This window comes from Penicillium psychrofluorescens, assembly GCF_964197705.1.
Source record: "Penicillium psychrofluorescens genome assembly, chromosome: 4".
NCBI classification, from domain to species: domain Eukaryota; kingdom Fungi; phylum Ascomycota; class Eurotiomycetes; order Eurotiales; family Aspergillaceae; genus Penicillium; species Penicillium psychrofluorescens.
In genome coordinates, this window is record NC_133442.1 from 3,610,403 (window position 1) to 3,637,941 (window position 27,539).

The window sequence follows — 27,539 nt, forward strand, 5'->3', positions numbered from 1 at the left end:
TTTTTGTGTTGGGCCACACTCTATGGCCGTTTTCAACCTTACTGTCACCTGACACCCACGGTTTCAACTTTATTTTGGCGTCATATGAGCTAATCGAGCCATGAACTATAATTTGGAATATAACAAATTTCATCGCACGGGCGGCATCCTAGGACGTTTACCATCGCCTTTTGTAACACGTACGACTGAACATGAAGTACAGCACATGCTACCTGCCAAGCGGACAGAAAGTGAATGTCAGCCCAGTGCTTTTTGGGTTCAAGTTCACCCTTGAGACTGAAGACCCTTCGGGTTCTTTTCCGCCAGAGTGGACGATCTCTATCTCGACTAAGGGGAGAAAGGAGAGCAATGACCTGGGGCCTGCGAACGGTCAGGACACCGATGACGATCGCTCTACTTTTACGACACCTTCGCTGGACAGCGACCAGTTGTACCTGTCATCTATGTCCATGCCTCACGGGAAAGACTTGAAGCCAAGCAGTGCTACGACCAGACAGGTTGCCATAATCCTCTGGGTAACCTTTAACTGGTACTTCCATGAGCCACAACCCAATTTATATGTGCACACACCCGAGTCGGCTGTTATTCCAGAGACAGGCCGGATCAAGAAAGAATGGCGTTTGTCTGTTGAACAAAAAGGCATCCTTGGCCATAGAAACAAGATGTTCAAACTCGAACGCCTGGGTTTGCTTGCCTGCGAGGATGCGTCAGTCGGTACAGACAAAGACTCGAACAATATTTGCGACATGTTCATCAGCCAACGAGCGTTCTGGCAATTGGATCCGAGACTCTACTTGTTCAGCTTAACTACGACTGAGCTACCTTCTAGTAGTACGCATGTGGGTTCCATACCATCTATGGATGCTCTCGGGGCCGGCTTTCCTTTCGGGGCGGGTCCCAAAACATTCGGCATGTTTCTTCCTTCGTATTATCCTCCTCAACCACAGCAATATACCTTCACGACGAATGTTCGCCATCCGATACGACCCAAAAGCTACAGGCAGGGGGAAGTATTCTACGTCCGACACATCCCAAGTGGAGGTCAATATTTGACTTTCCGTTTGCCGGTGCTGCCGGACACTGATGCCAGGCGCGCAGTAACCCAATTCGATGGATCGCAAGGCCAAATTGTCCCAGACCTATGTCTCGACTCGGAACTATGGAGCGACATGAAGCTTTTACATAATTGGATGGAAGGAGGATCCTCAGACAGCGCTTTGGCTCGGAAGGGGTCAATTCCTGCCCAAACGGAATTTTTCGAAGAACGACTGTCGAGTCCCAACTCCTTTCCGCTATTGGCGTGCTGGGACTCTACACCAGTTGGATTTTTTGAGCTCTTCTGGGTGCTGGAGGACGACTTGGGCCGAGCCCTGGGGGATTCAGGAGAATGGGACCGAGGCATCCGCTATTTGGTTGGAGATACGAGCTTCCTCAGCCCGTACTACATCAAAGTTTGCCTGAGTTCTCTGGTGCATCACTCTTTGCAGTATGACCAGAGAACTCAAGCTGTCATGTTTGATATCAGGGCAGATAATACAAGGTATGTGGGCCTGCGTCAAATTGCCATGCGTATATCTACGTGGAATTCAAAAAGGCTGACGAGGGTTGTTAGCTTTCTTGCCAATCTTGACTCAATAGGGTTTAATAAGGACCGCGAAGTGAATTTTCCACAGGAGCGCAAGGTTATAATGAAAATTAGACGCGATGCTTGGGCGGCGCCTTTAACCTGAGGTGCTTGTAAATTGGCAGCAGCAGTTGCCTCCCCAAGATGAACCAAGTGATACAATTTAATCACCAGTTAAAACACCACGGCATTTCATTTTACTCCAAATCTATCGAGCATTAGACTTGACAACCAAAAAAAAAATTAAACTAAAAGAAGTAGGCCATGGATGACACTCATCCTGTACCACATAGGTCCATATTTAGCCGTAATCGCTTCCAAACTTCCGATCCAGTTACGATCTCATCCCCAACTAACAACCGCGCTAGCGCTTGAGGGTCCGACTTGGGACGGGTACTTCCGCTAACCCGGTTTAGACCCCGATGTGTTCCCACCAAGCGGCTAAGGAGCACCGCTTCTCGAAGTATTTTGATTGATGTTCATTCTATCCTAGACAGATCCTAAGCAATTTTCTCTTTGCTAAGAAGACAGACAGAAAATAAACAAATATGGATCCAAATACGGCATTTGCCATCAAGGCAGCCTCCATCTCTGATGTTCCAACGCTGGCCAAGATCTCGAGTGATTCCTTCCTCGAAGACCGTCACACGCAAATGAAAAGCCAGGGCGAAAATCCATATGATCTGGAACAATCAATGGCGGCCTATCTGCCTCGACAGATCGCATCGCCCACCTCGGTTCTTTTGAAAGCAGTCGACGAGTCCACAGGAGAGATCGTAGGCTGGATAAGCTGGGGCTTTCGAGGATTTAGTCCCGCTGAGATTGCGGGGCCAGATCCCGACGCCACAGCGCTGATCTCCAATGAAGTTGAATCTCAAAAGCCCGCCGAGGAAGAGAAGAGAGTGCAAGCCTCTCAAGAGCAGCAGGCCAAGTCCGAACCAGGACCTGTTGATGATAGCCCCATCAAACAGCTTGAAAGAATCACAGACGCTGATTTAAGGCGCTGGATGGATAAAGTGATGCCAGAGGGCACGAGGTGCATGTTTGTGGTTTCTCTATGTGTGTCGCCTAAATGGCAGGGAAAGGGCGTCGGGGCATCCCTCTTACACTGGGGTACTCGGAAAGCTGACGCGGCTGGGGTTTTCATCTGGGTTCATTCATCAGAGGGTGCATGGCGGATGTACCAGAAGCATGGCTTTGAAACCTTGGAAACCCTTGATGTTGATTTGGATCAGTATGCCCCTTCGTTGCTCCTCAACAACCAGGGCAGGACTGAAAAGTGGGGGCATTATGTGTTCCGATACATGAAGCGATCTCCACAGGGCTAGTTATAGAAACCCGAAGGCCAATGGTCTGGCCGAGGACTACACTATCTGGAGATCTCGATCCTAGTAAGCAGACAGATCCAGGTTGAAGGGTGCAATGACCCTGGGGCCAGAGATGGTGGTTGACTGTGTCGCGAATTTAGGCGTGAGATAAAGAATAAAGGAACTATATACCAGCCCATTCAATAATGAAACAACAAAAACCCCCTTCATTAATATTATTCTAAGGCATACCCCGAGGACGGACACATCAGTCCGATCCCAGGAAAGAAAACAGAAAAACCCCTTCTTCGAAACAGCGATCCCACATGGGCCGCACACATCATAAACACAAAAACCCCTGCGGTGACCAGGATATATGGAGAGCTTCCGAGACAGATTCCCTGGTGGTATACGTACAAAAACCAGGTATGCGGGACAATCGTGAAACTGTTCCTTCGCTGAGCACACCACGTAAAGCCAAGATGAATGAATTATTTCAAGGCCATTCCATCTCCAGGATAGGAAGGGCCAGTGCCGGACAAGACGATGGGGCCAAACAATCTAGGAAAGGAGGCTATGCATGCACCAGCGTCATTTTTGGGAGAAAGGAAATATTTATGCCCGGGGACGGAAGGTGAGCAGGCAGTCGTCCTAGTACGAGTCAGTGATGATTGCCAAGGGAAACGAAAGGGATTGAGAAACATACCTGAGGGAAGATGGTGGCAAACACCTTGATATCCTCCGACTTCGGGGTCGGGGTGTGCTCCCAGTCCATCTCCATACTGGCCTTGCCGATCATGCCCATCAGGGACAGTTGGGCGTAGGTCTGACCCAGACAGTAGTGGGGACCCGTACCAAAGACCAGCCAGTTCTTGGTCTGCTGCTCAGCCGTGCCGGTGATCCAGCGCTCAGGCTCGAACGAGTCGGCATTGGGGTACGCATCCTCGTCGTGAGTGGCGGGCCACACCGAGGGAATGATCATCGAGCCCTTGGAGACGGTGATTTTGTCGGTGATGGGGAAGTCCTTCTTGACCAAGTAAGGGACCATGATGACCGGGGGACGGTAGCGCAGGGTTTCCTTGACGACGGCACGAGTATAGGGCAGGTTGTCGAGCAGATCCATGGACATCGGCACAGTGCGGTCACCATGACGGACGCGCAGGTTCTCCTCGCGGACCTTGTCCAGCACCTCCGGGCGGTCAGCCATCAGCTGGAACAGCCACGTCGAGGCAGCGCTGGTGGCATCCTGGGAGGCAAACAAGAACGTGAACACAGTCTGGGCAATCTCGTAGTCGCTGAAGTCACGCAGGACCTGAGGAGGCTTCTCCGAGGGGTCAACCTGGATACCCTGGGCAATCTTCTCCCGGTACTTGGCGGAATCCTGCTGGGCCTTCACCCAGGCGTCCATAATGCAGGTAACCTCACCACCGGCGGCCATCCGGGCCTTGCTCTTAGCAGTACACTTGGAGAACTCCTCGAGCACCATGTCCGCCGCCTTCTTGCCGTACCACGTCTTGGTGTAGGGCAGGATGATGGGGAAGTTGACCAGCTCCAGCGCGGCAGTGATGAGATAGTAGTTGTCGGCGATCTTCTGCACGGCTTCCTCGGTGATGTAGTAGCCGACAAACGTGCGGCACGAGAGAGCAGTCATGAGCTCACGGAACTCGGGCATCCAGGGGCGTGGCTCCAAGTTGGCCGTGGCCGACTTCTCCAGGAAGCGCTTGTAGTAATCATCGAACACCTCCTCGGCGCGGGGCAGGTAGCAGGCCAGCGCCTGGCGGGTGAACAGGCCGTTCAGGCCCTTGCGGTACTCCACATGGTCCTTGCCATCCAAGAACACCCAGTTGGTCTTGCCGAGAAGCTTGTGCGCAGCATCCACCACGCAGGGCTTGACAAAGCCGGGCGAATTGAAAATCTTGCGGGACATGTCACGGGTCGACGCGATCACGACAAACCTGAAAAGGGGTTGTTATGAGCGGCAATTCCGGCAACTCGGAAATGGGAGTCCTTACTTGTGGAAGACGGAAACACAGCTCAGGTCTCCGCTGTCCCATTTCGCCTTGTACTCGGTGAACTTGGGGTTGACAGACTCCAGGAACGGGCCCATGAAGGGGATCTTGTACGCGGGTCCAATGATCGCGCCCTTGAGGTAGTGGTACTTGACTAGAAAACCGAGGAGGTTAGAGCAAAGACGCGTTGGAAAAAAAAAAAATCCAGACCACTCACACTGATCGTAGATAACCGCTGCAATGAACAGGGTCACCAGCAGTTTCCAGACCGTGAGGTCCTGAAGCACGGATGCGATCATCCCCGGCGCGAAAACCTTGGGATACAGCGTCGCATCGGCCGAAGGGGAGATGAAACTCCCAGTGATGTTGACCATAGCGTATGAGTTCACAAATGAAACCGCTAAAACAGAAAACGAAAGTCGGACTGAGAAATAAAATCTCAGACCCTGGAGACGGAGGAGGTGGAGGAGGAGGAGAAAGTGGGCCGGAACAAATTCTTCGATAAGGGGCGGAAGTAAATTAGACCCCAGGAACACACCACTAGGAACACTACTAGGGACACCACGAGCCAGTCACGGTGCATATTATTATTCTGGGATTTTATGAATAATTGCACCTAACGAATACAATGATCTGTGTTGTTATTGCCAGAAAACAATAACCTAATCTCTTCGTCTATCTCCTCGGCAAGTATAGAAATCTATTCGTGATGTTTCTCGAACATAGCGTGAGAAATGCATCTACGGCTATCTCGCTCGAACGAAGTCCTGGGAAGTCACTCGTACCGGCAGATCGCTCGGTCGCATCGGATCTCTTGAATGCTCCTTTCATTGTCTGCTCCTAATCAGAATGCCTGCGATGGTCATAACCGCAAGTTCCGGGCGCGATGCATAACGTGATCTCGGCTACGGCAGACCCGGCATCGGCCCACCGACTGATTGGTTCAAGCCCTGACTGCCAAGACTGTGCTGTTGTATACCGAGTTCAAAGTATACCACCTGCGCAAAACCTTCTCTACAGAACGGGAGGTATATAGCAGGGCATTGGTAACAACAATATCCACACGAATTGATTGTATCTCTCTACAGTGGAAAAAAAAAGTAGACCCGGGCAATCACCGCCCAAATCCAAACCAGCCACGGCCCTTCTTCTCCTCGGCTTGCGGCTCCGCGCCCTTCTCCGCGCCATCGGCGCGCGGGTAGTCAATGTAGTTCCACGCCACATCAAAGAACAGCGGCTTAACCGGCACGGGTAGCATCTGCGGCGGGTACGGCACCAGATTGTGGAGGTCCGTCTGGGCACCGGCGAACTGGTGCAAGCGTTCCACGAGCGGCCGCCCAGCCGACTGCGATGCATCCTCGGCTGTGAGTTTTTCGAGAGTCACCAGTCCGCGATACTGAGCAACAAGTTCCCGGAGAATCGACTCCAGGGTACCAACTTGCGTCCGAGAGACATCGAGCTTCGGGGGACCCTCGGGGTCAGTTGACTGAGAAGTGGCGGCGGAGTTGACAAGATCCAATGCCTGCGAGAACAGCGCGAGGGCTTCTGTGGATCTGCCCAGAACGCTGTGTGACCGGCCAAGGGCCAGACACCTGAATTGAGAATATGGTCAGAGAGGAACCCAAGGAAACTATGGGAGATTGCCATACCTGAGAGCCCGGAAGTAGTGGCGCTTGGCCTCCAGCTCTTGCACAAATGTAGAATCGGCGGCGACACCGGGGAGTTCGAGAATGAACTCCAAGCTCTGTAGTGTCGAGTCGTACAGAACCACGCGCTCACGGAGCTTGTTCAGCTTCTTCCCGTTACCCGCAGGGCGCTTGGCGCCCTTTTTGCCCTTCGCGGACTCTTCCTCCTCAAAAGAGAGACCGTCCTGTCCGCCACACAGCACCCGGTTGCGCCCAACGCGCCATCCCACCAGAGTGTAGTTGACAGCAGTACGGGTGATCTGGAGCGCTTGCATTCTCTTGTCACCGGGATCAACGCCCTCGCTGGCCAGATCGTCAATCGCCGTCTTGGTCGCATCGACTGCATCCTGGCTTGCAATAATCACATTATCGTACGCAGCAGCCTTCTCCTTGGCGGTGGCAGATCGTCCATTGTTGTCGGCCAACCAGGACGAGAGGCTGGTCTCTGCGGCAGAGGCAGCAGCCAGTGCCTGAGAAATGGAGGCATCCTCCAGTGCAACAGTCCGCGACCTCCAGGTAATCGACTCGGGCAATTTCTGCACTTCGCCCTCGGCAGTCCTCCGTGTTCCTGCAGCTTCTTCGGCTAGGCAAGACGGGTCGATCTTCTCAACCTCGGACCGCATCTTAGAGTCCGACGGGAAAAATTCAATGGCAAGCGAGGACGTAGGTTTGGAACGTGGCAGTTTCATCTGGTAGGCAGCGTAGCGCAGACTGGGGTCGACGGTACCGGACAAAAGGTCTCGAAAGGCGTCCTTCTTGACCTGTTGACCCAGCGCAGTGTATATCACCCTTGAAATCGAGTAATCATGGAGACACTGCTCCCACTTCCGCTTTTCCAGCCACAGTGCTCCCGAGATCGTCGCAGAATAAGCCCGGGCTTCAAGGACGTCAATGTCGCTGGCTCCCGACGTCGATTGTTCATGAAGCAGCGAAACGAGGTGCTGCGCATATCCAGTCGCCTTGGTCAGTCGGGAGATAATGTGACGTCTGGCAGTACCGGATAATCCTTTGGCAGATGGGTCGGCAGAGTGTGTCGATTTCATATTCATCGCGTGGGCCCACGCTCGCTCCGACCCCAGAAGCAAGAGGTGCACATAACTGCAATGAATAAAGCCAATTAGTATGAGATCATGAGAAAGAAATGACTGAAACATACGCCACGTTGCTTCCGATATTGTCAGCTCCCACGGCCGGCTTGGCTGTGTATTTGCGGCCTTTGGCGGTGGTCTGTCCCAGCTTCTTGCGCAGTTTATGCAACCGGCGGGTGGTGTGCGCCCGGTAGGCATTGTAGTCACCCGCCAGGAGCACCTCCTCCCTCTCCCTGAAAATGAAGTCTGTGATTTCCATTGCTGGATGGGGAGTGAGTGCAAGTCGGTGGGTGAATTGGAAGGCAGAAAGGTGTGGGAGATGGTGAGTTGGTGGGCTGCACGAAGGCGGTGCCCGTTTCGGTCAAGGCGCGGCAATTTTCCTCGTCTTTTCCATCCCTAAAGCTCTCCAGCCTTGAACACCAACTTTTGGGACCTTGGTTTTCTCAGGGCACGACCTTTCTTCAGCAAGCAGCTTGGGACTTGAATTAGTGTGAAGGCGCGGCTTGCTTTCCAGCTGCGCAGAGCTAAGGTCCTGGGAGCCCTTCGGTTTTTTTTTTCCACTGGTACGGCATCCTGTCATTCACCCAAACAACTTCCTCCAAAACATCCAACCGAAAAGACAACTGGGCTTTTCTAACTCTTACCTGGTAGGGGAAGTTTTTCGTCGCGATATAATGCCATCTATCAACCATCTCCGGTGATCTCAGCGTTTGAACCCGCAACGACCGGGGGTGATGCTCGAGCGAGCGGCCGGGTGCTTCGAGAGCGCGGGACGGCGTTTCCTCCAAGAGTCCAATGGCGCGATTCGGTCCAGGAGAACACTACCCCGTCATTTCTGGAAACACCATGGTGACGGCGCGGGTACTCCATACTGGTTTCTCGCTCTCTTACCGCCGCCGACTCAACGACCGTCCCCGGGTCCAAGCTCTTCAACCGAAAGCAAATCTGCCAACGATGCCACACCGCCGTTTCTCGACTTCCTCTACCCCCGAAACACTCAAGAACCCCCCATTCCACGTCTATCTCGATTCCCCAAGAGACTTGGATTGCGCAGGAGGAAGAGGCCGTTGACCGGCTATCCAAGAACATATGTCTCGAGAGCCTTGTGTCTTCATCAGTCTCTTGCCAAGGCGGTGGATGTACAAGAAGAGAGCCCGGAAGCAGATGGTTCACAACAGGGGACGGATCGCCTTCGACAGCTCGAGGCAGAGGACAAGCTTAGTGCCGTGTTACACGAACAAGGGACCGATTATGAAAAGGCCTGGACCCTATACGTTTCGTTGAGACGACCGCCGCGCTTCTCCTCGGAACTTCTTGCCTACCTGAGTAGTTCCAGAGATCGAACAAATCAAAGGCGGGCTTGGCGGTGTTTTTCACGAATTCCACCGGCAAAGCTCGATGCCAATGATTGGAGCAACATTCTGTGGTCCCAGGTCCCATATGGCACGGTCTCAACCATGAAAATGCTATGCGAACGATCAGCTAGGGATTCAAAAACTCGTGCCAGGAAAGTCTGGCCACTGGTATTTACACACTTTATTCACAGTAACCGATGGAAGGACGCTCTAGAGCTGTGGAATCAGAGTTCACAGCCCTCAGAAGGAACAAATATACCGTCACCGAAGCAACTGGTTTCCCGGGTCAAAGAATCGACACTCCTTGTCGACGCTCGTGCTCTAGGATCATTCCTCTTGCGGAATCGGGAACTGGTCAACGATTTCAACGGCCTTGCCTCATGCCTTCTTGATCGAGTCGTTGGGTCGTCCAGCAATTGCGAAAGGATCACCACGGGAGGGTTTCTGCAAGTTCTGCAAATATACCGGTCGTTGAACATTGCCAAGGGTTACCATTATTTCCACCTCATCAAAACCTTGCAGTCTTTGGGTACACGATCAGCTTTCGTTCGTTCTACGGCGGTTTACCGTCACCTGCGCTGGCGGCTGCCTGACGAGAAGCCATCCAGGAAGCTCTTAGGGGCCTTTCTGGACTCTCTTGTGTCTTTTGAAATTACAAGTGGCATCCGGTACTTCTTGAGCGAACTGGCACACTTCTACTCGCCTCCATCCACCCATGCCTACAGACTAGCCTTGATTGGATTTTCCAGAGCGGGCGATGTGGCACAAGTTAATGAAGTGTTCAGCAAGCTGGTAGCAGACCATGGCATGCCACAGAGTCGGAGACTATTGACCCCTCTTCTTTATGTTCATGCACGACATGGGAATGTCGAAGAGACCATGCGGCAATTTCAAAGGGTATCTGAAGAGTTCAAGTTCGAGCAGAACACGGTGTGCTGGAACATCCGTATTGTCGCACACGCAAACGCCGACGACTTCACTGGGGCCTTTTCAACTTTCGCGGAGATGTTACGGAAGGGCATTCAACCAAATTCCCATACGTACGGTACCGTGATGGGGATATGTGCCAACCGAGGCGATACAGCCAGTGTCCGCCGCTTGCTCAGCGAAGCCAAGAAACATCAAGTGCAGATCACGATGCCGCTACTTGACACAGTTGTGGAGGCATTTACTCGGCACGACCGTATGGATCTGGCGGAACGAATTGCCGTAGCTTGCCAGAGCATGAACGTCCCAGGGTCGCGCGTTCGGATGTGGAACATACTACTCACGCAATACGCATTCAGGGTGGACCTAAAGTCCATAGCTCGGGTGCGATTACTCATGCGAATCAACGGGGTGCGACCAGATTCCATGAGCTATAGTGCTCTCATGCTTGCGTTCACTCTTATTCGTGAGCCGGATACGGCGCGGCGTCTTTTGAGAACACTTCACCGGAACCAACACCTGCACGCCACCCAATTTCACTATGCCATCGTCCTGTCGGGCTATGTGAAAGCTCGAAATCGAGACATGGCGTACGTGATTCTCCGGGAAATCGAAGAACGGTTCGGGCGACTTGGACTCAGCACCCTTCTCTTGAAACTGAAGGCTCAGATTCAACGGGACTTTCAGTCAACGACAGATGGCGTTAAGCACAAAGACCCCAACCTACATCTCAAGCACGCTGAAAGATCCCTTGAGAGAATGACGACAGACATTGACACAACATCACTGGCAACCAAGCTCCCCTCCCCCGGCATCGGTGGCACGTCTCCTTCCGCCGCTTTCGACACAATGGCCTACGAGTACCTTATCACGGCGTACGCCTCGAGAGGGGCTACTCAACAGGCCTTGGAAATTTTTGATCGATATGCCAAGAACCGGCGGTCTTCGGCTTCTTTGAACAATGAGAGTGATTCTATGCCTTTTAACCTGGCTTCTTCTTTGATGACGGCATATCTAAAGGATGGAGATCACGACAAAGTTGCGGAGCTCTGGCATGTCGTATTCTCTCGCGGCGTCGAACTGGCGCGTCCGATTGACCTCGATGAACTACTACCCTCTGGACTGCCGCTGTCAACCCATACTTTTGTCGAACCGCCGCGACCATTTCTGCCGATAGGAGGCCCGAACAAGGAGGAGCTCTTGGTCAGCCCCTCCCCCGGTATATCTGTTCCCGAAAAGCAGATGGAGGTCCTGGGATCACAGCGCTTTATCCTTTCCCGACCACTTTCTGTTTATATGCAGTCCTTGGCCATGCAGAACGAATTCAAGAAAATTCTGGATCTCTGTTCGGAAGTCGAAGCGGCTGGATTTCAGCTGTCCACGTTCAACTGGACGCGTTTCGTGGAAGTCCTTTCGATCTCGGAAGAATTTGCCGATCAACTGAAAGCTTTCCAGATGTTCGAACAGAAGTTTTCGTATCACTTTCCTGGCTGGGCTAAGCTTCGACAGGGCTCCGGGTTCAAGCCTAATCAGACTTCTACAACTGCCTACTTGATCGATTATCTCAAGAGACGCCGCAAGTTGCCACGCAACATCATCACCAGGACAGTCCGACAGTATTGGACCCAGTTCCGGCCTTGGTTCATGCAACCCACCTACACTTGCGTTGTGAAGCTCGCTGCTGCCTTACTTAAGATTCGAAACCGAAGCATTTTGGATGGTGGCACAGAGTTGAGGGCTGTGCATGGTATCGCACCCAAGACGCTCAATGTTATCGCCCAGATGCCTTATCTACGCGACAGCGTTCAGGGCACGATCCTTCGCGGACGCGCGAACCATGGGAGCCCGTCAAAGGATTGGACCAAGCATGAGCCATTTGTCTGGACCGGTGGCGTTCTTGGAGGTCCTGGCTGGACTCGAATGAAAGGTGGCGTCAGACGTGCTCGCCGTGAACCACGCGTCGTGAAACGCCCTTTTAAGGAGGTGTCGTCCAAGTTCAAGAGAGCATCTTCCAATGAGTCCGCTTCGGATGATCTGGAGGCGGTCATTGCACCCGAAGACCAGCAAGATCTTTCTCACGAGTATCTCCTGCTGCGCAGACGAATTCGTTATGGGTCCGCTGTAGTCGAGCCGCATGACTCCAGGCTCGGCAAGAAGAAGAGTGTCTGCCTGAGTCTGTCTCCAAGGGAACCGAAGAAGATGACAAGCCCACCGACACAGGTACCCACAGCACACCAGAAGCCTCCGACAACCCAGGATACTCCCGGCCAGAAGGACGTCACAGCCGACAAATCCCCAGCCGTCAGGAGGGAGCATCCAGATCCCAGGCCACGAAACGCTCCCGGTCGTCTGCTGCACCCACGGTTTCCACGAGCCACGAGGCTTTCACCCGCCAGAGATCCGGCTCTCGGAAGGAAGTCCAAGCAATTCTGGTTCATTGATCGGCCGGTACGAACTCTACTCCGGAAGGAACTGCGCCCTACACGCTCGGAAGACAAGGTCGAGGTGGCCGGCACCACATTGCCATGGCCCAAGGGCGAGTAACATGTAATTATTATCATCATTTGTATATCATCAGCATCAAAGCCATGTACATTATTATTAGCCGTCTATTATTGTCCACATCCACTGTCTCTTTTGGGTCATATTGATCTGTGCTTATGTCAGCGAAACACGAACTTTGACGCGCGTGGTCGCGTCGAGCCACACTTTCACTTTCTCTCCCGCGTCGCTTCTCTGCTTCCCACCACACCCAACTCCCTCCCTTTTCGCCCACCCTACTTTATACTGCACCATCATGGACGGGGTTCAGCTGCGCGATGAGGCCGCACAGGACCGTGAGCGTGCTGCTGCGGAGTTCCTGGATCCAAGTAAGTGTGTTGGCTGGCTGTGGTGCGGTGGGATTCATCTAATGTGTTTTTCTTCCAGGTGATGCCAGAGCTCGCAGGTTAGTCCCTTGGCAAGGATCAACTGTGCGCAGCCTGTTCTGACTTGAAAAAACAGCTACCGTGCCGATATTGTGGTGATGCTGAATCGAGGACTACGACGTTTGACAGTTCGTCAATATCTGGGAATACTCACTACACAACCAGCTAATTTCTTCTGTCCAGGTCAGCATTGACGAGATCAGAGCACATAATCGCGAGCTTGCAGACGGGTATCGTGATCTCCCTTCCCCGAACCTCGAGCAAAAAACTTATTGTGTCTGAATCGTAGGCTTCTTACTTCCCCCTTCGACTATTCGCAGGCTTTCGACCGAGCCTTGAAGAAGGTGATCGGAACAATCCCGAACCGACCGGCCAAGGAAACATCGGAAGAAGTGGTGGGTTTTGATTCGAGTGCACTCCATTCGAAGGGGAGGCTGACTTGTCTTTGCAGAGCTACTACTGCGCGTATGTCGGAGCCTTCGGAGAATTCTCTTGCAACCCGCGAACCCTGAGCTCCCAACACTTGAACCACATGATCTCCCTTGAAGGCATCGTTACCAAATGCTCCTTGGTGCGGCCCAAGGTCATCCAGAGTGTTCACTATAGTGCGGGCAAGGACCGCTTCCTTTCCAGAAAGTATCGTGACCAGACTATGTCCGCGAGCGGTGCAACAAGTTTGAATGTGTATCCTCAGGAAGATGATGAGAAAAATCCGGTAAGACAAACTCTTACACGCAACGTTAGGCTTGAATTAACGCATTACTTATTTGGGCTGTAGCTTATCACCGAGTACGGTTACTCAACATACATGGACCACCAGTCGATTTCCATTCAAGAAATGCCGGAACGTGCCCCCGCGGGACAGCTGCCTCGAAGTGTCGATGTCATTCTCGACGATGACCTGGTCGACAAAGCCAAGCCTGGAGACAGAATCCAGCTGGTTGGTATCTACCGGTCCCTAGGAAATCGGAATGCGGGTTCCGGATCCTCAACTTTCCGCACACTCGTCATGGCCAACAACATCATTCAATTGTCTTCGAAGTCCGGCGGCGGCATTGCGCAGGCTACCATCACCGATACGGACATTCGCAATATCAACAAAATCGCCAAGAAAAAGAATGTGTTCGATCTGCTCTCCAGTTCGCTTGCGCCCAGTATTCATGGCCATGACTACATCAAGAAGGCTATCCTACTGATGCTGCTCGGTGGAATGGAGAAGAACCTGGAAAATGGTACTCATCTTCGTGGTGATATCAACATCCTCATGGTTGGTGATCCCTCCACCGCAAAGTCCCAGCTCCTTCGCTTCGTCTTAAACACTTCTCCTCTGGCGATTGCCACTACTGGTCGAGGTTCCTCCGGTGTCGGTCTGACTGCTGCTGTCACTTCCGATAAGGAAACCGGCGAGCGTCGGCTGGAAGCCGGTGCAATGGTCCTGGGTGATCGCGGTGTTGTTTGTATTGATGAGTTCGACAAGATGAGTGATGTGGATCGTGTTGCAATCCACGAAGTTATGGAGCAGCAGACCGTCACGATTGCCAAAGCCGGTATCCATACGAGTTTGAACGCGCGATGCAGTGTACTGGCAGCGGCCAATCCTATTTACGGCCAGTACGATCCTCATAAGGATCCCCACAAGAACATCGCTCTGCCGGACTCTCTCCTCTCTCGTTTTGATTTGCTTTTTGTCGTGACAGATGATATTGAAGACACGAGAGACCGTATAGTTTCTGAACACGTTCTGCGCATGCACCGGTACCGTCAGCCTGGCACCGAGGAGGGTGCTCCTGTTCGGGAGCAGCTCAACCAGACGCTTGGCGTGGGAATTGAAGATCGACAGGATTCCAACGCGCCAACTGAGGTCTTTGAGAAGTTCAACGTCATGCTCCACGGTGGCATGGTCAACAACACTGGCCGCAACCGCAACAAGAACGTGGAAATTATCAGCATTCCTTTCATCAAGAAGTACGTCCAGTACGCAAAGTCGCGAGTCAAGCCCGTCTTGACCAAAGGTGCGGCCGACCACATCATTGCCGCGTACTCCAACCTTCGCAATGAGGAGCTCCATGGCAACAAGCGTCGTACCTCGCCTATCACACCGCGTACTCTTGAAACATTGATTCGTTTGTCTACTGCCCACGCCAAGGCACGTCTGTCCAGCCGGGTGGACGAGAAGGATGCCAAGTCCGCAGAGGCCATCTTACGCTTTGCCATGTTCAAGGAGATCGTTGAGGATGAGCGTCGCAAGAGACGCAAGGTTACTACCTTCGATGATGACTCTGATGAGGACAGTGAGGTAGAATTTGATGATGATGACGACCAGCCGACCTATAGGGGCACATCGACAGCGACCCCGAATCAGCATAGCACAAGAAGCCGTGACACTGTTGCAACACAGTCCAGCGCTCCAATCCCAGAGGAAGACGCTGAAGATGCGGACGGGCTCTACACTGCAAGCCCACGTGGCCAGAGAATGCGCGCCACGCAGACGCAAACTGAATCCCAGATGTCCGTCGCGTCTTCGCAGCCTGCCTCGCAGCTTCTCCAGTCCCAAACAAACGACTCGCAGACCACCGCTGCAGCGGAGCACCCCATCACTCCGGCTCGATCAACGGCCTTCCGCCAGACCCTGGGCTCCCTTATGGGCAGCCGTGTATTCACTGACGGCGATACATGCAATGTGGATGTCTTGATCGAGGCCGTGAACACGGCTATCCGCACTTCCCCATCTCTTGGCGCCGCGCAAGTCTTCTCAAGGCCGGAAGCCGTCCAGGCTCTGCGGGCGATGAATGATGACAACTTGCTGATGTATGACCTCCCCACACCCAGGTTATTATATACTCTGTTGCTGACTACCATTCTTTCTAACAGGTTCCTCGATGGCGACGACGATGTCTACCGTATCTAGTCGGCTGTCTTCAACTGAGGCTTTCGGACTAGGTTGAGTAATCTGCATTGGGATGATATCATGTTTTCTTAGTTCTGCTCGGTGTTAGGAGTCTGTTCCGGGGATTGAGGGGCTCAATATGAGTGGAATATATGCATTTCTGGTTCGTTTAGAGATAATTTTGATGTAGATGATGGTAGCCTGTAATTTACTGTATTTCTATGCAAAGGAGTCGGACATCACAGCAAGAAACGGCTGGATTCAGGCATAGAATACTCTCATTTGAGGACCTATCTATGCTCCCCCCTCTCTCCCCTGTCCAGAAAGTCGGTTGCAAACAAAAAATGAAAAGAAAAAACGGCCCCAGTAAACTGAAGTTAGTTCATGTCCCGTTCATCATAGTGCACACGAAACGAAAACAACAGATAAAATGGGAGTCTCTTTCCTTTTCTATCCTGTCGGTAAGGAATGAATTGGACGGTCAACGATGCAAGCAAAAAGGGTGTAATTCGTCGGTCATGTCGTCAAGGGAGTGACTTTTCTTTTCGAAATAAAGACAACGGTTGGTAGGCTCTTATTCAGTATCCGTAGCGTAGGGTGCAGTGAGTGTTGAGGTCTTCATTGCCACCCCTAGCTAGGACTGTCAAAGTAGGCCAGCCACTATGATACTGAAGGGGGTAGACATAGTGGAAATGGGGGCGTGCACGTAAGGAATTTACATGACAACGCAGAAGCCGGAGCCATCGTTGGCTGTAGAGAGGAATATGTTAGCAAGCAGGTCCATAGACGGAGAAAGAATCTGGAAGATGGAGGGATGGATGTCACGTACCCTTGACAGCAGCGTAGTTCTGGATCTGAGGAGCAGCCATTGCGACAGATTGGATTGGGAAGATTGATCAGGAAGTTTGTAAATGAAGTTGGATGGTGATGAAGAGAAGAGTGTTCGAGAGGCACAGGACGAGATATTTATATTCGTTATTTGGATAAAATGGAATTTGATGTCAGGGATCATGAACAAGGAAAAGTAGTAGCCGAGGTCGCTAATCCATTAGAGAATGCTATAGGAAAATATGAAACTTGGATTGCCGGGGATTGCTTCAGTTGATATTGTTCCCGGTTAGAGATACGGTATTCTTGATATTGTTACCCCAGTCACAAAGGACTTGTATGACTGCAGTCTAAACAATTTATGATACATGCTTGGAAGTATACGAGTGAATAGCGAGTATAAAGCGAGTTCCCTGTCAACGAGATCTGGAGACTTACCCAGGCCTTTGTTGAAGATCCTCAAGCGCCACCCGAGCAGCCTCAATTTGTTGCCTCCAATCAATCCAAGGGCCATTCCTGTTGTGGATCGTAAAGCAAGAATATAGTACCTAAATACGACAAATCTAGAATAAAGGATTGGTGGATAACAAGGCGAAGATGTATAGTCAGACCGCCACGCCGACTCGATTCAAAGGGCTTTCATGTCCCTAGTTTTGAATTTATCTGCATGTCCGGAGTAGGGAAGGAGTCTATTTCGTGGTCTGACTGCCGGAGCGAAGCATGACAGGTTTAACCGACTAGCAGGTCATATTTGCGGCACACAAGATACGTATTAGAGCGAGTTTGTGGCTTCTCATATGAGACAGATTGCAAGAGAGTAAGAAGTAGTAGAGACTATCCGGTACGTAGATATTCATGGATAGGCAGAGTGAAAGCATTTATTGCAGAGCTCCAAAAACAACAGGCCATCTAAACATATCGCACTGGTTGTACGGGTATAGAACAGAGAGGAAAGCAGTCCCACAGTAAATAACTCGCTACACGGCAGGGTTCAAGTCTGCTGCAGCAGGAGGTATAGACTCCTCCCTATCCTTCTCGCTAGCAGCCATCATCACGGATTCATCAGACGAGACCGATCCGGTTCGCACGCCCTCTCGCACCTGGGCCTGCGTTAGCGGTGACAGGCCACGGCGGAGAGTTTTGGAGCCCTTCCGCTTCCGCTGCTGGGGTGTCTGCTCGGCGCTTGAGACAGATGATGCGGGAGTGGTACTGCCGCGACGGGGACGGCCGCTAGCAGATGACTGGGATGGTGAACGCTCTTCCATCCCTAAGTCGACGGGGGTACTACCCCGGGATGACGTGCGAGAATGAGAGGAGTCGGATCGGGTGGTGCGGCGGGCCACGGCAGCGGTGCGATGTTCCTGGTTCAGCTTAGAGCCAGTGGATGGTTGGTGTTGGTGATGATGAGGAGCATGAGGGTGATGGGGAGGAGACCGGTGTTTGGCGTCAGGCTCGAACGAGCGATGCAGCGTGGCTGCGACAAGGCGGCGGCGCTGCGAAGCGCGCCAGTCCAGACCGAGACGAGCGAGCCAGCCGCCCTCTGTCTGGGCGAGCTGGCGCTCCCTCTCGCGCAGCTTATGACGCAGCTGAGCGCGGCGATCGTTCTCTTTCTCCCAGAAATCCGTGCGGTAGTCGTCCCAGTTCTCGCGGAATTCCGGGGAGAAAGACTTGGGCAGCAACAGCAGTCGAATATAATCGCCTCCAGAGCTCAGATCCTCCTCCGCGAGGCCGGACTCGCTATCGCGGCCATTGTAGTACTGCTGGAATTGCTGTCGGCCGCCCGCGCGCCTCTCGGTAGGAGGCCGCTCAATGAAGTGGAAGTTGCCCTGGGGCGAGGGGAAGAAGGGCACGGAGAAAGGGAACAGGAATGAGATGTAAGATAGCAGTTCCTGCCACCAGGGCCCGCGGATCACGATGATCTTGGTGTTCATGTTGCGCAGGCCGCGGTTGGCGACGGCGAGCCAACGCCGTGGCCAGCGAATACCGCGCTCCCATTGCCCTGTGCCCCAGATAAGCAAAGCCGTCACCACTCCGCCGAGCAGGGCGACCTTCTCGCCCATCTCGACCACCCAGTAGACCGACCCGCCGACACCACGGCCATCTTCTCGTGGCCGGAGGAAGAGGGCGTATCCGAAATAGGTGATCCAGGCCGCGAGAATGAGCAGGAAGAAGGTATTTTGACGGCGGCGTTCGCGGAGAGCTAGATATTGTGCCCGGAGGGATGCTTCGAGGATTAACAGGTTAAGGTAGATCTGCGGCGGAGATGATGGTAATGTCGCCAACGGATCTGGGGTGGAGGGCCGTGGCGGCGACGAGGTGCCGGAGTGGAATGGTAATGGCTCTGGGGTCGGGGGACGAGCCTCCGACGGGGGAGCGCCCTTGACGAGCTGGTCTAGCGAGGCCATCGGAGCGATACGGCCTGGTGTGCGTTCATCGCATGAAGGGGAAGAGGGCGAAGGGTGCGAAGGGACGACAGAACAAGAGGAGAACACGGAAAGACCCACGATCGACACAAGACATCATTCTGCCCACTCTTTTCTTTCCTGCCCTCATTCTTTCTCTCTTGTCATTTCCCCTCTACTCTTTCCACTTACTTCTTTCCCTTTCGCCTCCCTACTGCCTCACACGGCTTCGGGGATAAGATTGTCTCCGGCCCGCACCTGTTAAAGCCAGCGCAGCTGCCTATGGGCCTCGTGGCCCTTCACCTTCTTCCAACTGAGAGCACTTGCCACTTGGGCGTTCGAACACCCAAGCTGCCCTGGTGCTTCGCCATCTCACCCACAATTTCTACATTCTCTTCCTTTAGACGTATCTGCTCTGTCCCGTTCGCCACGCTGCCTGCGAGGCTTCGCCACTCATCCTCAATGGCTTCGGAATCCATCAACTCGTCTCAAGAGGACGTCCGGGAGCGTCGCGAACAACGATCCATGGCACAGGCCAGAGAAGGCACTCCGTACGCAGCCCGCGCCGCCGCCGGTGCCGCTGCGGCGCCCTCCTTCTTCCCGATGGGATACCGGGAAGGTTTCAGCCAATGGGTAATCCTCCCCCCAAACCACATTCGTCGCACAGGAAACTGATAATGTCTATTCTAGTGGGCTCGTCTGCCAGCTGCAGCAGCGGAGCACAAAGTCCTCTCGTATCTGCCGTATCTGCACCACCAGCCTCCCACCCACCTCCAAACCGGAAACACGACGGAGGTCCCCAATGGGTCCGCGCCAAGCAGCCTGGAGTATGCAGACCAAAGCCAGCAGGGTGAGATCGCAACCAGCTCTCTGGGCGATCCCTATGGCCCGCGCCGGTGGCGGTCCAGCATGGTGGAGCTCAGTGGGAAGAACCGGGCGCTCAACGAGTTCTCCGTGGAGAGAGTTGGTGAGGAAGCGGACCAGCATCTAGTCATGCTACACGGATACGGCGCCGGCCTTGGCTTTTTCTACAAGAACTTTGAACCGCTGAGCCGACTCCGAGGCTGGCAATTGCATGCGTTGGACATGCTGGGTATGGGTCGCAGCACTCGGCCGCCATTCCGGATCAAGGCCAAGGGACGAGAGGAGGCCATCCGCGAAGCTGAGGACTGGTTTGTAGATGCACTGGAGGAATGGCGGATCAAGCGCAAAATTGATCGTTTTACGTTGCTCGGCCACAGCCTGGGCGGGTATATGGCGGTATCCTATGCCTTGAAGTACCCTGGCCATCTGAATAAACTCATTCTGGCATCTCCCGTTGGAATCCCAGAGGACCCATATGCCGTCACGGCCGATGTGCCCGAACAAACTGATTCTTCGCTTGGCAATGAACTTACGCAAGATCAGCAGGAAATCGCTGCAGCCGCGGCCGCTCCGGGCACAGCTCCGAAGACGGCAGACGGCGGCTTTATCACGGGACGGAACGCTGAACCTCCTGTCGAGCAGAACCGGCCGCCACGACGCACCTTGCCCAAGTGGTTTGCCTATTTGTGGGATGCCAACATCTCCCCCTTCAGCCTCGTACGATGGGCCGGCCCGCTGGGTCCACGATTCGTCTCGGGATGGACGTCACGCCGCTTCTCTCACTTGCCAGCCGAAGAAGCCAAGGCACTCCATAACTATTCATACTCGATTTTCAGTATGCGCGGCAGTGGCGAATACGCACTCGCGTACATCCTCGCGCCGGGAGCCTTTGCCCGCAGTCCTCTCATCCGTCGCATCCACGGGGTCGGCCGGCAAATGATCCAATCCGGCTCGACTTCGAATATTCTACCCACTTCCGCAGCGGCCACTACTTCTGCATCGAAATGTACGAAACCACGAGGACTGGCTTCAGACAGCACTGCTCCCTCATCCGATGCTGCACCGGCAGAGCAACCCGCACCATCCTCTACCCCTACTCAGCGCGAGCGCGGCATCCCCGTTGTATTAATGTACGGCGACCACGACTGGATGGACGTCGATGGTGGCCACGCCGCCGCAGCCCGTCTCGAAGAAGAAAAGCAGCGGGCCCTGGCGAACGCCACACCAGAGGAACGGCGCAGTGACAGCGGTTCCGCCAAAGTGATAGTCATCAAGGGAGCTGGACACCATCTCTACCTGGACGGCTGGGAGGAATTCAACCGAGTCGTGCTGGCGGAGATGGAGGAAGTCAATCGACGGGAGAGGGATCGTCAGTCATGACGGTCAGTCGTGTGTGAATAATGGTTTACGAAGGCGATTTTTAAAAACGCGGTTAATAGTGCGGGATATAGATGTTCCCCGTTTTCATCTTTGTTATCTTTTGGTCTGTTCTCGGTTGGCTAGACCATTTGATTTGTCCTCACGGACCTCTATATATGGATATTTCTTATCTGTCATTGCTGATTTGAAGCTACAGGTAGACTTGGGTAGTTATACGTACTTGATTTTGTATATGAATTCTCATCTTCATCTCTATCATCTACAAGATTTACAAGATTTATACTTTTGAGTCACATGGGGTCGTATAGATCATAACCGGATATAAACAATGATATCTTCAGATATTTTCCGCACATAAACACACAAGTCCTCTCCAAACGCTGTGCTGATTTCATATACAACAGTCCAAAAACTCATCGGTCTGCAGTGCACCCTCCCCTCGAATACGGTCCCGAGATACTCCGTCTCCGATGGCGGACACTGGTAGGGTAATGCGCCATGGACCTCCCCAGGTTTAGGTTTGGGAATGACAAATCCCGATCTTCGAACGACGTAGCCCCAGGGGAAGTGAATGTGCTCTGAAGAGAAAGAGGACTTGTCGCTCCATGCTGCTGAGCTGGGGATGGTTCCAACCTTGGGAGGGCGAAGTAGCTTCCTCCCTCGCGTCCACCGCCGGAAGGATAGAGATCTGTTAGGGGACCAGTGTTTACTGCTGCTTGTTGACGCCTGGCCAATGAGCGTTGTTGCTGGGGATATGCGCTGGAATAATAGGAATAGGGATGCGGCGACATGAAGGGGGTGGGCAGTCGCGATGCTGATGGGGAAACCGATGAACTGGGGCTTGCATGGTCTGGACGGGTCGATAGCGCAATCGACAGTCCAGCTCCCATTCTTCTGTCGGGTATCGTCACGGACGAAGTCGTCTTTGAGCGATGGTGGTTCCGCTGCTCTTGGTGATGGTGGAGATACTGTCTGGGATGATGAAGCGACGCGGATGTCGTTAGAGGTTGAAGGTCCCCGCCCCGCGTACGGCTGACAGGGGGAGATTCCGAGCGACCGGGACTATTGACTGCACTGGCAGAGACAGATCCCGTTCCTAGCATGATGACTTGCGAAGGAAGCTCCAAGCGGCGATTGAGAGATAGCCACGCGCGCTCTTCTGCATCGAGATCGACGTCGAGACCAGTCTCTCCGGTACCGCCGAGACTATGAACCGATAGAGAAGACGCCGAGCTGGGTGCTTTCTCATTGCGGCCATGAGCTGAACCGTGCAGCTTTGAAGACGAGGACGCTGCTATACCCGAGTATGGGCGCCAGCCACCCACACTCTCGAAGTCGCGCTGCTTGTCTCCGCTGACGGGTAAGCCGAGCAGGGGTGCTGTGGGAGATAGATCGTGGGCCTCAGCCATGATGCGAGAATATGTATTCTTGCTTTTAGATATGCGCTCATCAGGGAGCCCGTTAATGCCCCGGGACGATAGCTGGTCGCTGCTTTTGCGGGCATGGTTATGGCCATGGGTATGGGAATAGGTATAGACCGAGTTCCTTCGAGATCTGCCCATGACAGGACTGGGAGGCTCCGATGGGTTAAATGTGAGCAGTGAAGAAGTGGGCGAAGTAGGTATAATGAAATAGTTCACGAGCAGCGCACAGCCTACTTCAATATAGACCACGGCGAGCCGCGCCAGCAGGGCAGCCATGGCGATTGAGACGGTGGCCCATGCTGAGAGGATCAGCGGGATGGATGCTAGGCCCAGCACCGGTAGGAGAAGGAGAGAAGACAAGGTCGACATAGAGGCACAACATGGTGAAAGAAAATCTTGTTTGTCTGCGATGTTGTATTTTGGTGTCGGGCATAGTCCCTCCGCATGTGACTGGTGCCTCGGGCATCCCACCTGACATCACCGATAACGAACTACAACGACTTGTCCATCTTCACCATGGCCCACGATGAGAGTGCCTTCCCCTGGGAGATCGGGGTGTTTGATGCCCACTGCCACCCGACCGATACCATGGCATCCATTGCATCCATCCCCGCCATGACGGCAGCCACCCTCACTGTCATGGCCACGCGCGGGGAAGACCAGGAGCTCGTGCGCCAGACAGCAGAGGCGCACGTGGATCGAGTGATGCCCTGTTTCGGATGGCATCCCTGGTTCTCGCACCAGATTATCGACGATTCAATTGAGCAGCCAGAGCAAGACGCTGAGCAACAAAAAAGAACACACTACAAGGCAGTTCTCACCCCCTGCCCAGAGGACGACGAGGCATTCATCCAATGCCTTCCACAGCCGAAACCCCTCTCTACTCTTATTTCAGAAACAAGAGAGCGCCTGCTCTCATTCCCTAATGCATTGGTCGGTGAGATCGGCCTTGACAAGTCCTTTCGCCTACCAAGTGCCTGGACTGCAGAGGACCTCGATGGCCGCAATGGCCAGGTCACGCCGGGTTCTCGAGAGGGCCGACGGCTGTCGCCATACAAAGTAAAACTGGATCACCAGCGCACGGTGCTCAAAGCGCAGCTCCGACTAGCAGGGGAGTTGGCCCGCGCAGTCTCGGTGCATAGCGTGCAAGCACACGGGGCGATTTTCGAGCTGTTCAAGGAGTTATGGGCGGGCCATGAGCGGGTTGTCATTTCCCGCCGGGAGAGAGAGAAGCAGCAAGATGCCGAGGGGGCTGTTTCGGAAGACGAAGCAGATACAACGAAATCGGCGACAGGAAAGCAGCAGCCATTTCCGCCGCGGATCTGCCTGCATTCCTACTCCGGCCCGGTAGAGCCGCTCCGCCAGTTCCTGCACAAGGCCAATCCATCGGATGTCTACTTCTCTTTCTCGAGTGTGATTAATTTTACGGGATCGTCGGCCTCGTCGAGAAGGGTGTCTGATGTGATCGACGCCTTGCCGGAAGACCGTGTGCTCGTTGAAAGTGATCTCCACACGGCAGGGCCGCAGATGGATGAGCTGTTGGAGCAGGCCGCGCGTCAGATCTGTGAGATCCGGGGGTGGGATTTGCGACGTGGAGTGCAGCAACTGGCTGATAACTGGAGGCGTTTCGTCTTTGGCTGAGGCCGTGTTTGTGTTTCTTTTGGTGGCTTTTGCATCCGAACTGTACCATTAACGTTGCATAGACAGACGCATCATGTACGTATACCCAATCTAGTGAAATGAGATGAAGATTAAACACCAGGTTGCACAAATAAAGCAGTATATATTTCTATAGAGGGTTGTATGTGGTCGTGTACGACATGGTATCGTTGGGAGGCCTGAGCCGTGATCTAAACCCTTCACTCGTAGGATGGCTGTTCTGGGTGTATCATGTGCTGCTGTATTGTGGGCATCTCGCCTCGTCTCGTCGTCAAAGCTCGTTGTGGAGAAAGAAAATGTTCCCAAAAAGGAGCCAGCTCGGTAGAATGGAAGGTCGCGGGAAAGGTAGGGTCAAATAAACTAGTTATGCATCCATCCTCCGTCGTGGATGAGGTCGGCCATCGGCGTATCCTGCCAGTAGATCTGCCGCCACTCATCTTCCAGCTCAGGCAAACCTTCAATGGTCATGGGAACTGGCAGATCAGAGTCTGTGAACGAGAAGAGCTGTCGCCAGTCCATCAGGTCTCGCGTCGGCTCTATCTGGTCCACCTGCATAGCAGTGTTTGAATAAGATTCTTGTCTGTCCAAGGGCCCAACATTGAGCCGGAGGGGAGCGGTGATCCAATTGTCGAACTGGGGAGGGTTTGGTTGCGGTGATAGGGTCGTTTGTTGCAATGGTGTTGAGTCGGGTGTCGGCACCCCGAACGACAAGGGCCGGGGTGTTTGGGTGGTTTGCATGGCAGCTGCGGCGTCTGCAGTTGCCATTTTGTTGGAAGGCTGAGCACTATTGAAAGGCTTAGGGCCTTCTCTGGTTGCCAAGCGCAGATCGTCCTGCAGACGCTTGGAGTCTTCGAATAGTCGGAGGATCGTGCCTGCATGAACCCAATAATTGGCCAGTTCCCGTAGCGAATACGATGCCGAGTCAAAACGTCGTAGGGCATTAATGGCGAGAACTGGATTTGAAAAGCGAAGCTCCACCCGAACCTGGATCATGGCTGTGAAGAGAGTGTGGACGCCCGTGTACCAGAGGTATTTCAGACGGTCGTTCAACCTTAGCTCTTCAAAGATTGATGCGATGACACCCGCTGCAGCACTGCAGATTTCCGCATCGTGGGGCCCATAGTCGTCGTTATATGCCGATGCTCTGGGATGAGGTCGATGTAAGAGAATGAGGAAATTATTGTAAGTCAAATGAAGCATGGCGGACCACGGATCCATGTCAGACGCTCGAAGCCGGAGGTTATCAGGGAGTTTTAAGGACCAATTGGCCAGCGATTCATCGGCCTCCTTGAGAACAGCCTTTCGTCGCTCATCGGTAGCCCGGAGCCCAAAGCGATCGCGCATGACATACGAGATCATCGTACACAGTTCGGAAAAATTCATCACAAAATCGGTTTGAACATGGGGGCCACAGTTCTCGAAATCAGCAGGCGTCAACGGAGATACATCAGAATCATCAAGGTTGCTAAGCGATATTAGAATCCAAATGTTCGGACTTGGGGCTTGCGTCACTTACATGGCTTGAGGCCGGCCGTGCGACAGAGACACCATCACATCGAACTGCACCAATATATACCAAACCCGCCTCCACATCCGCCGGTCACGGGTGACAAAGCTGCTAGAGACCGGGTTACGATGCATGCCTAACCCAGTGGCTATCCGGGCAGCGACACCGACCCAGAAATGAGCATCTGCCGCGACATCGTCATCGGCACTATCAGAATGCCATGTTAACAGCAGAGCTGTCTGCACGAGAATATCACGGTTCCGCTCAATTCGGTTATCAAATAGATACTTGGTCCGTCGGAAGAAGATTTCCTTAAGCGCGTCCCGCTCGGCTTTTGCCTTGGTCACATGGGTCCCCACCAGGAGGATGGCTTGCAAAAGCAGAATTGGTGGAGGATCAGCAGAATCTTTGTTTCGATATTGAGTCATGAACAAGTCTTCGTCGACGACTGGGAACCCGGGGTTCACGTAGGTGAAGTACGCCTGCACGAGCTCATCGGCAAGAGAAGGCTCGGGCAAGGTGAGTGCATCCATGAGCAGCTGGTCATGCCCTGTTTTGATCTGTCGCCGTGGAATCTCATTGCTGGCAAAATGGAAGACGTCGTCGTCTTGATCTCGTTGCTGGCGAATCAGGAAGGACATGTTCGAATGCTCATGACCAACGTAGAATGCACGGACGCCCCGTTGAATCTCTCTTCTACCGGAATCCTCTTCGTCGATGAGCTTAACTAGACGCTGCTCCATCTCCGTGTGAGCCTCATGCGCATGCGACAGATCTTGCCGCATAAACGGCTGGGACCCGGGATTTGACTGGAATCCATGTTGTGGGAGACCACCTGCAAGCGGTGTCACCGGATTGCTCCCGGGAAATGCGCCTGGAAACCCTGGGGTCGCTGTCGTGGATTGATTATTCTCGGACGGGGGCAGAGGCCGAGATCGGATGGGAACGGGGTCGAGAATCGAGCGGACAGCGAGACGCTTTTTCTTTTCATGGATGCGGCAGTCGTTCTTTCCGGACGCACGGCAATTGGTGCAAGGGAGCCCTACGGCTCGAGCATCACAGCGAACCTTGCGCCGGTGGCAATGAACGCAGGCCGCGGAGCCTAGATTGAGTCACCCAGGTTAGTACTTATTCACGGAAGCCTATAGTCCCACTAATCGAGGCAGAACTAGAGCAACAAGCCTGCTCAAAATAAAGCGGTACAAAAATTGGGAATTCTAGGCGTACCCGGCTTGCGTTTGTTCACCCCATCGCCCGCGAGTGGCGGGGAAGGTTGATCGGTAGCGACAGAGGACATGACAAGAGGACCATCAGCATCATTTCAATAGCAGAACAGCCACTGTTCCTCATAATTCGGTACGGGATCAGCAAGGGTCTCTCAACGCATCATGAGAACGAGCAATCGGAAAGGCAGCGAACAATCGCAACGAGAAAAAGTCGGGACGACGAGAGGCTGCGTGATCGGGGTCCGGGTCCACGGCGGAGAACCCGCTTATGTAATGATGGCAAAAAAACTCTACTGAGAAGACAAGGACAGTGAGTAGATACGGTAGATACAAATAATTGCTCGCAGATCACTGTGTCCGCCATTCCATAGATCCCCCGCGCAGAACTAACGCCGAAAAAGAGAAAAAAAATCAATCAATCAATAGGGCGCGTACAAGGT

At 53.4% G+C, this 27,539-nt stretch overlaps 9 protein-coding genes across 9 annotated transcripts; 5 read left to right on the forward strand and 4 right to left on the reverse strand.

Annotated features, from left to right (window-relative positions):
* Window positions 1-2,172: 2,172 nt before the first annotated feature.
* PFLUO_LOCUS7009 (uncharacterized protein) lies at window positions 2,173-2,952 on the forward strand (the record flags this gene model as incomplete). The annotated part of the gene is made up of 1 exon (XM_073784607.1): window positions 2,173-2,952. The coding sequence occupies one exon, from the start codon at window positions 2,173-2,175 to the stop codon at window positions 2,950-2,952; it is 780 nt and encodes a 259-aa protein (XP_073641046.1).
* A 594-nt stretch (window positions 2,953-3,546) lies between these two features.
* Window positions 3,547-5,314, reverse strand: PFLUO_LOCUS7010 (RNA polymerase C-22 sterol desaturase; the record flags this gene model as incomplete). The annotated part of the gene is made up of 4 exons (XM_073784608.1): window positions 3,547-3,582; window positions 3,638-4,886; window positions 4,944-5,094; window positions 5,158-5,314. The coding sequence occupies 4 exons, from the start codon at window positions 5,312-5,314 to the stop codon at window positions 3,547-3,549; spliced, it is 1,593 nt and encodes a 530-aa protein (XP_073641047.1).
* Window positions 5,315-6,054: 740 nt separating this feature from the next.
* PFLUO_LOCUS7011 (signal recognition particle subunit srp68) lies at window positions 6,055-7,972 on the reverse strand (the record flags this gene model as incomplete). Its single annotated transcript, XM_073784609.1, has 3 exons — window positions 6,055-6,532; window positions 6,590-7,723; window positions 7,782-7,972. The coding sequence occupies 3 exons, from the start codon at window positions 7,970-7,972 to the stop codon at window positions 6,055-6,057; spliced, it is 1,803 nt and encodes a 600-aa protein (XP_073641048.1).
* A 475-nt stretch (window positions 7,973-8,447) lies between these two features.
* On the forward strand, window positions 8,448-12,539 carry PFLUO_LOCUS7012 (uncharacterized protein; the record flags this gene model as incomplete). Its single annotated transcript, XM_073784611.1, has 1 exon — window positions 8,448-12,539. One exon carries the CDS (start codon window positions 8,448-8,450, stop codon window positions 12,537-12,539), a length of 4,092 nt encoding a protein of 1,363 aa, XP_073641049.1.
* A 253-nt stretch (window positions 12,540-12,792) lies between these two features.
* Window positions 12,793-15,830, forward strand: PFLUO_LOCUS7013 (MCM DNA helicase complex subunit; the record flags this gene model as incomplete). The annotated part of the gene is made up of 8 exons (XM_073784612.1): window positions 12,793-12,865; window positions 12,924-12,942; window positions 12,999-13,050; window positions 13,106-13,152; window positions 13,212-13,317; window positions 13,374-13,637; window positions 13,701-15,730; window positions 15,794-15,830. The coding sequence occupies 8 exons, from the start codon at window positions 12,793-12,795 to the stop codon at window positions 15,828-15,830; spliced, it is 2,628 nt and encodes an 875-aa protein (XP_073641050.1).
* A 1,784-nt stretch (window positions 15,831-17,614) lies between these two features.
* On the reverse strand, window positions 17,615-19,042 carry PFLUO_LOCUS7014 (Nem1-Spo7 phosphatase regulatory subunit; the record flags this gene model as incomplete). The annotated part of the gene is made up of 1 exon (XM_073784613.1): window positions 17,615-19,042. The coding sequence occupies one exon, from the start codon at window positions 19,040-19,042 to the stop codon at window positions 17,615-17,617; it is 1,428 nt and encodes a 475-aa protein (XP_073641051.1).
* Window positions 19,043-19,501: 459 nt separating this feature from the next.
* On the forward strand, window positions 19,502-21,283 carry PFLUO_LOCUS7015 (uncharacterized protein; the record flags this gene model as incomplete). Its single annotated transcript, XM_073784614.1, has 2 exons — window positions 19,502-19,672; window positions 19,730-21,283. 2 exons carry the CDS (start codon window positions 19,502-19,504, stop codon window positions 21,281-21,283), a joined length of 1,725 nt encoding a protein of 574 aa, XP_073641052.1.
* Window positions 21,284-23,223: 1,940 nt separating this feature from the next.
* Window positions 23,224-24,348, forward strand: PFLUO_LOCUS7016 (Cut9-interacting protein scn1; the record flags this gene model as incomplete). Its single annotated transcript, XM_073784615.1, has 1 exon — window positions 23,224-24,348. One exon carries the CDS (start codon window positions 23,224-23,226, stop codon window positions 24,346-24,348), a length of 1,125 nt encoding a protein of 374 aa, XP_073641053.1.
* Window positions 24,349-24,726: 378 nt separating this feature from the next.
* On the reverse strand, window positions 24,727-27,170 carry PFLUO_LOCUS7017 (uncharacterized protein; the record flags this gene model as incomplete). Its single annotated transcript, XM_073784616.1, has 3 exons — window positions 24,727-25,831; window positions 25,883-26,975; window positions 27,101-27,170. The coding sequence occupies 3 exons, from the start codon at window positions 27,168-27,170 to the stop codon at window positions 24,727-24,729; spliced, it is 2,268 nt and encodes a 755-aa protein (XP_073641054.1).
* Window positions 27,171-27,539: the final 369 nt, after the last annotated feature.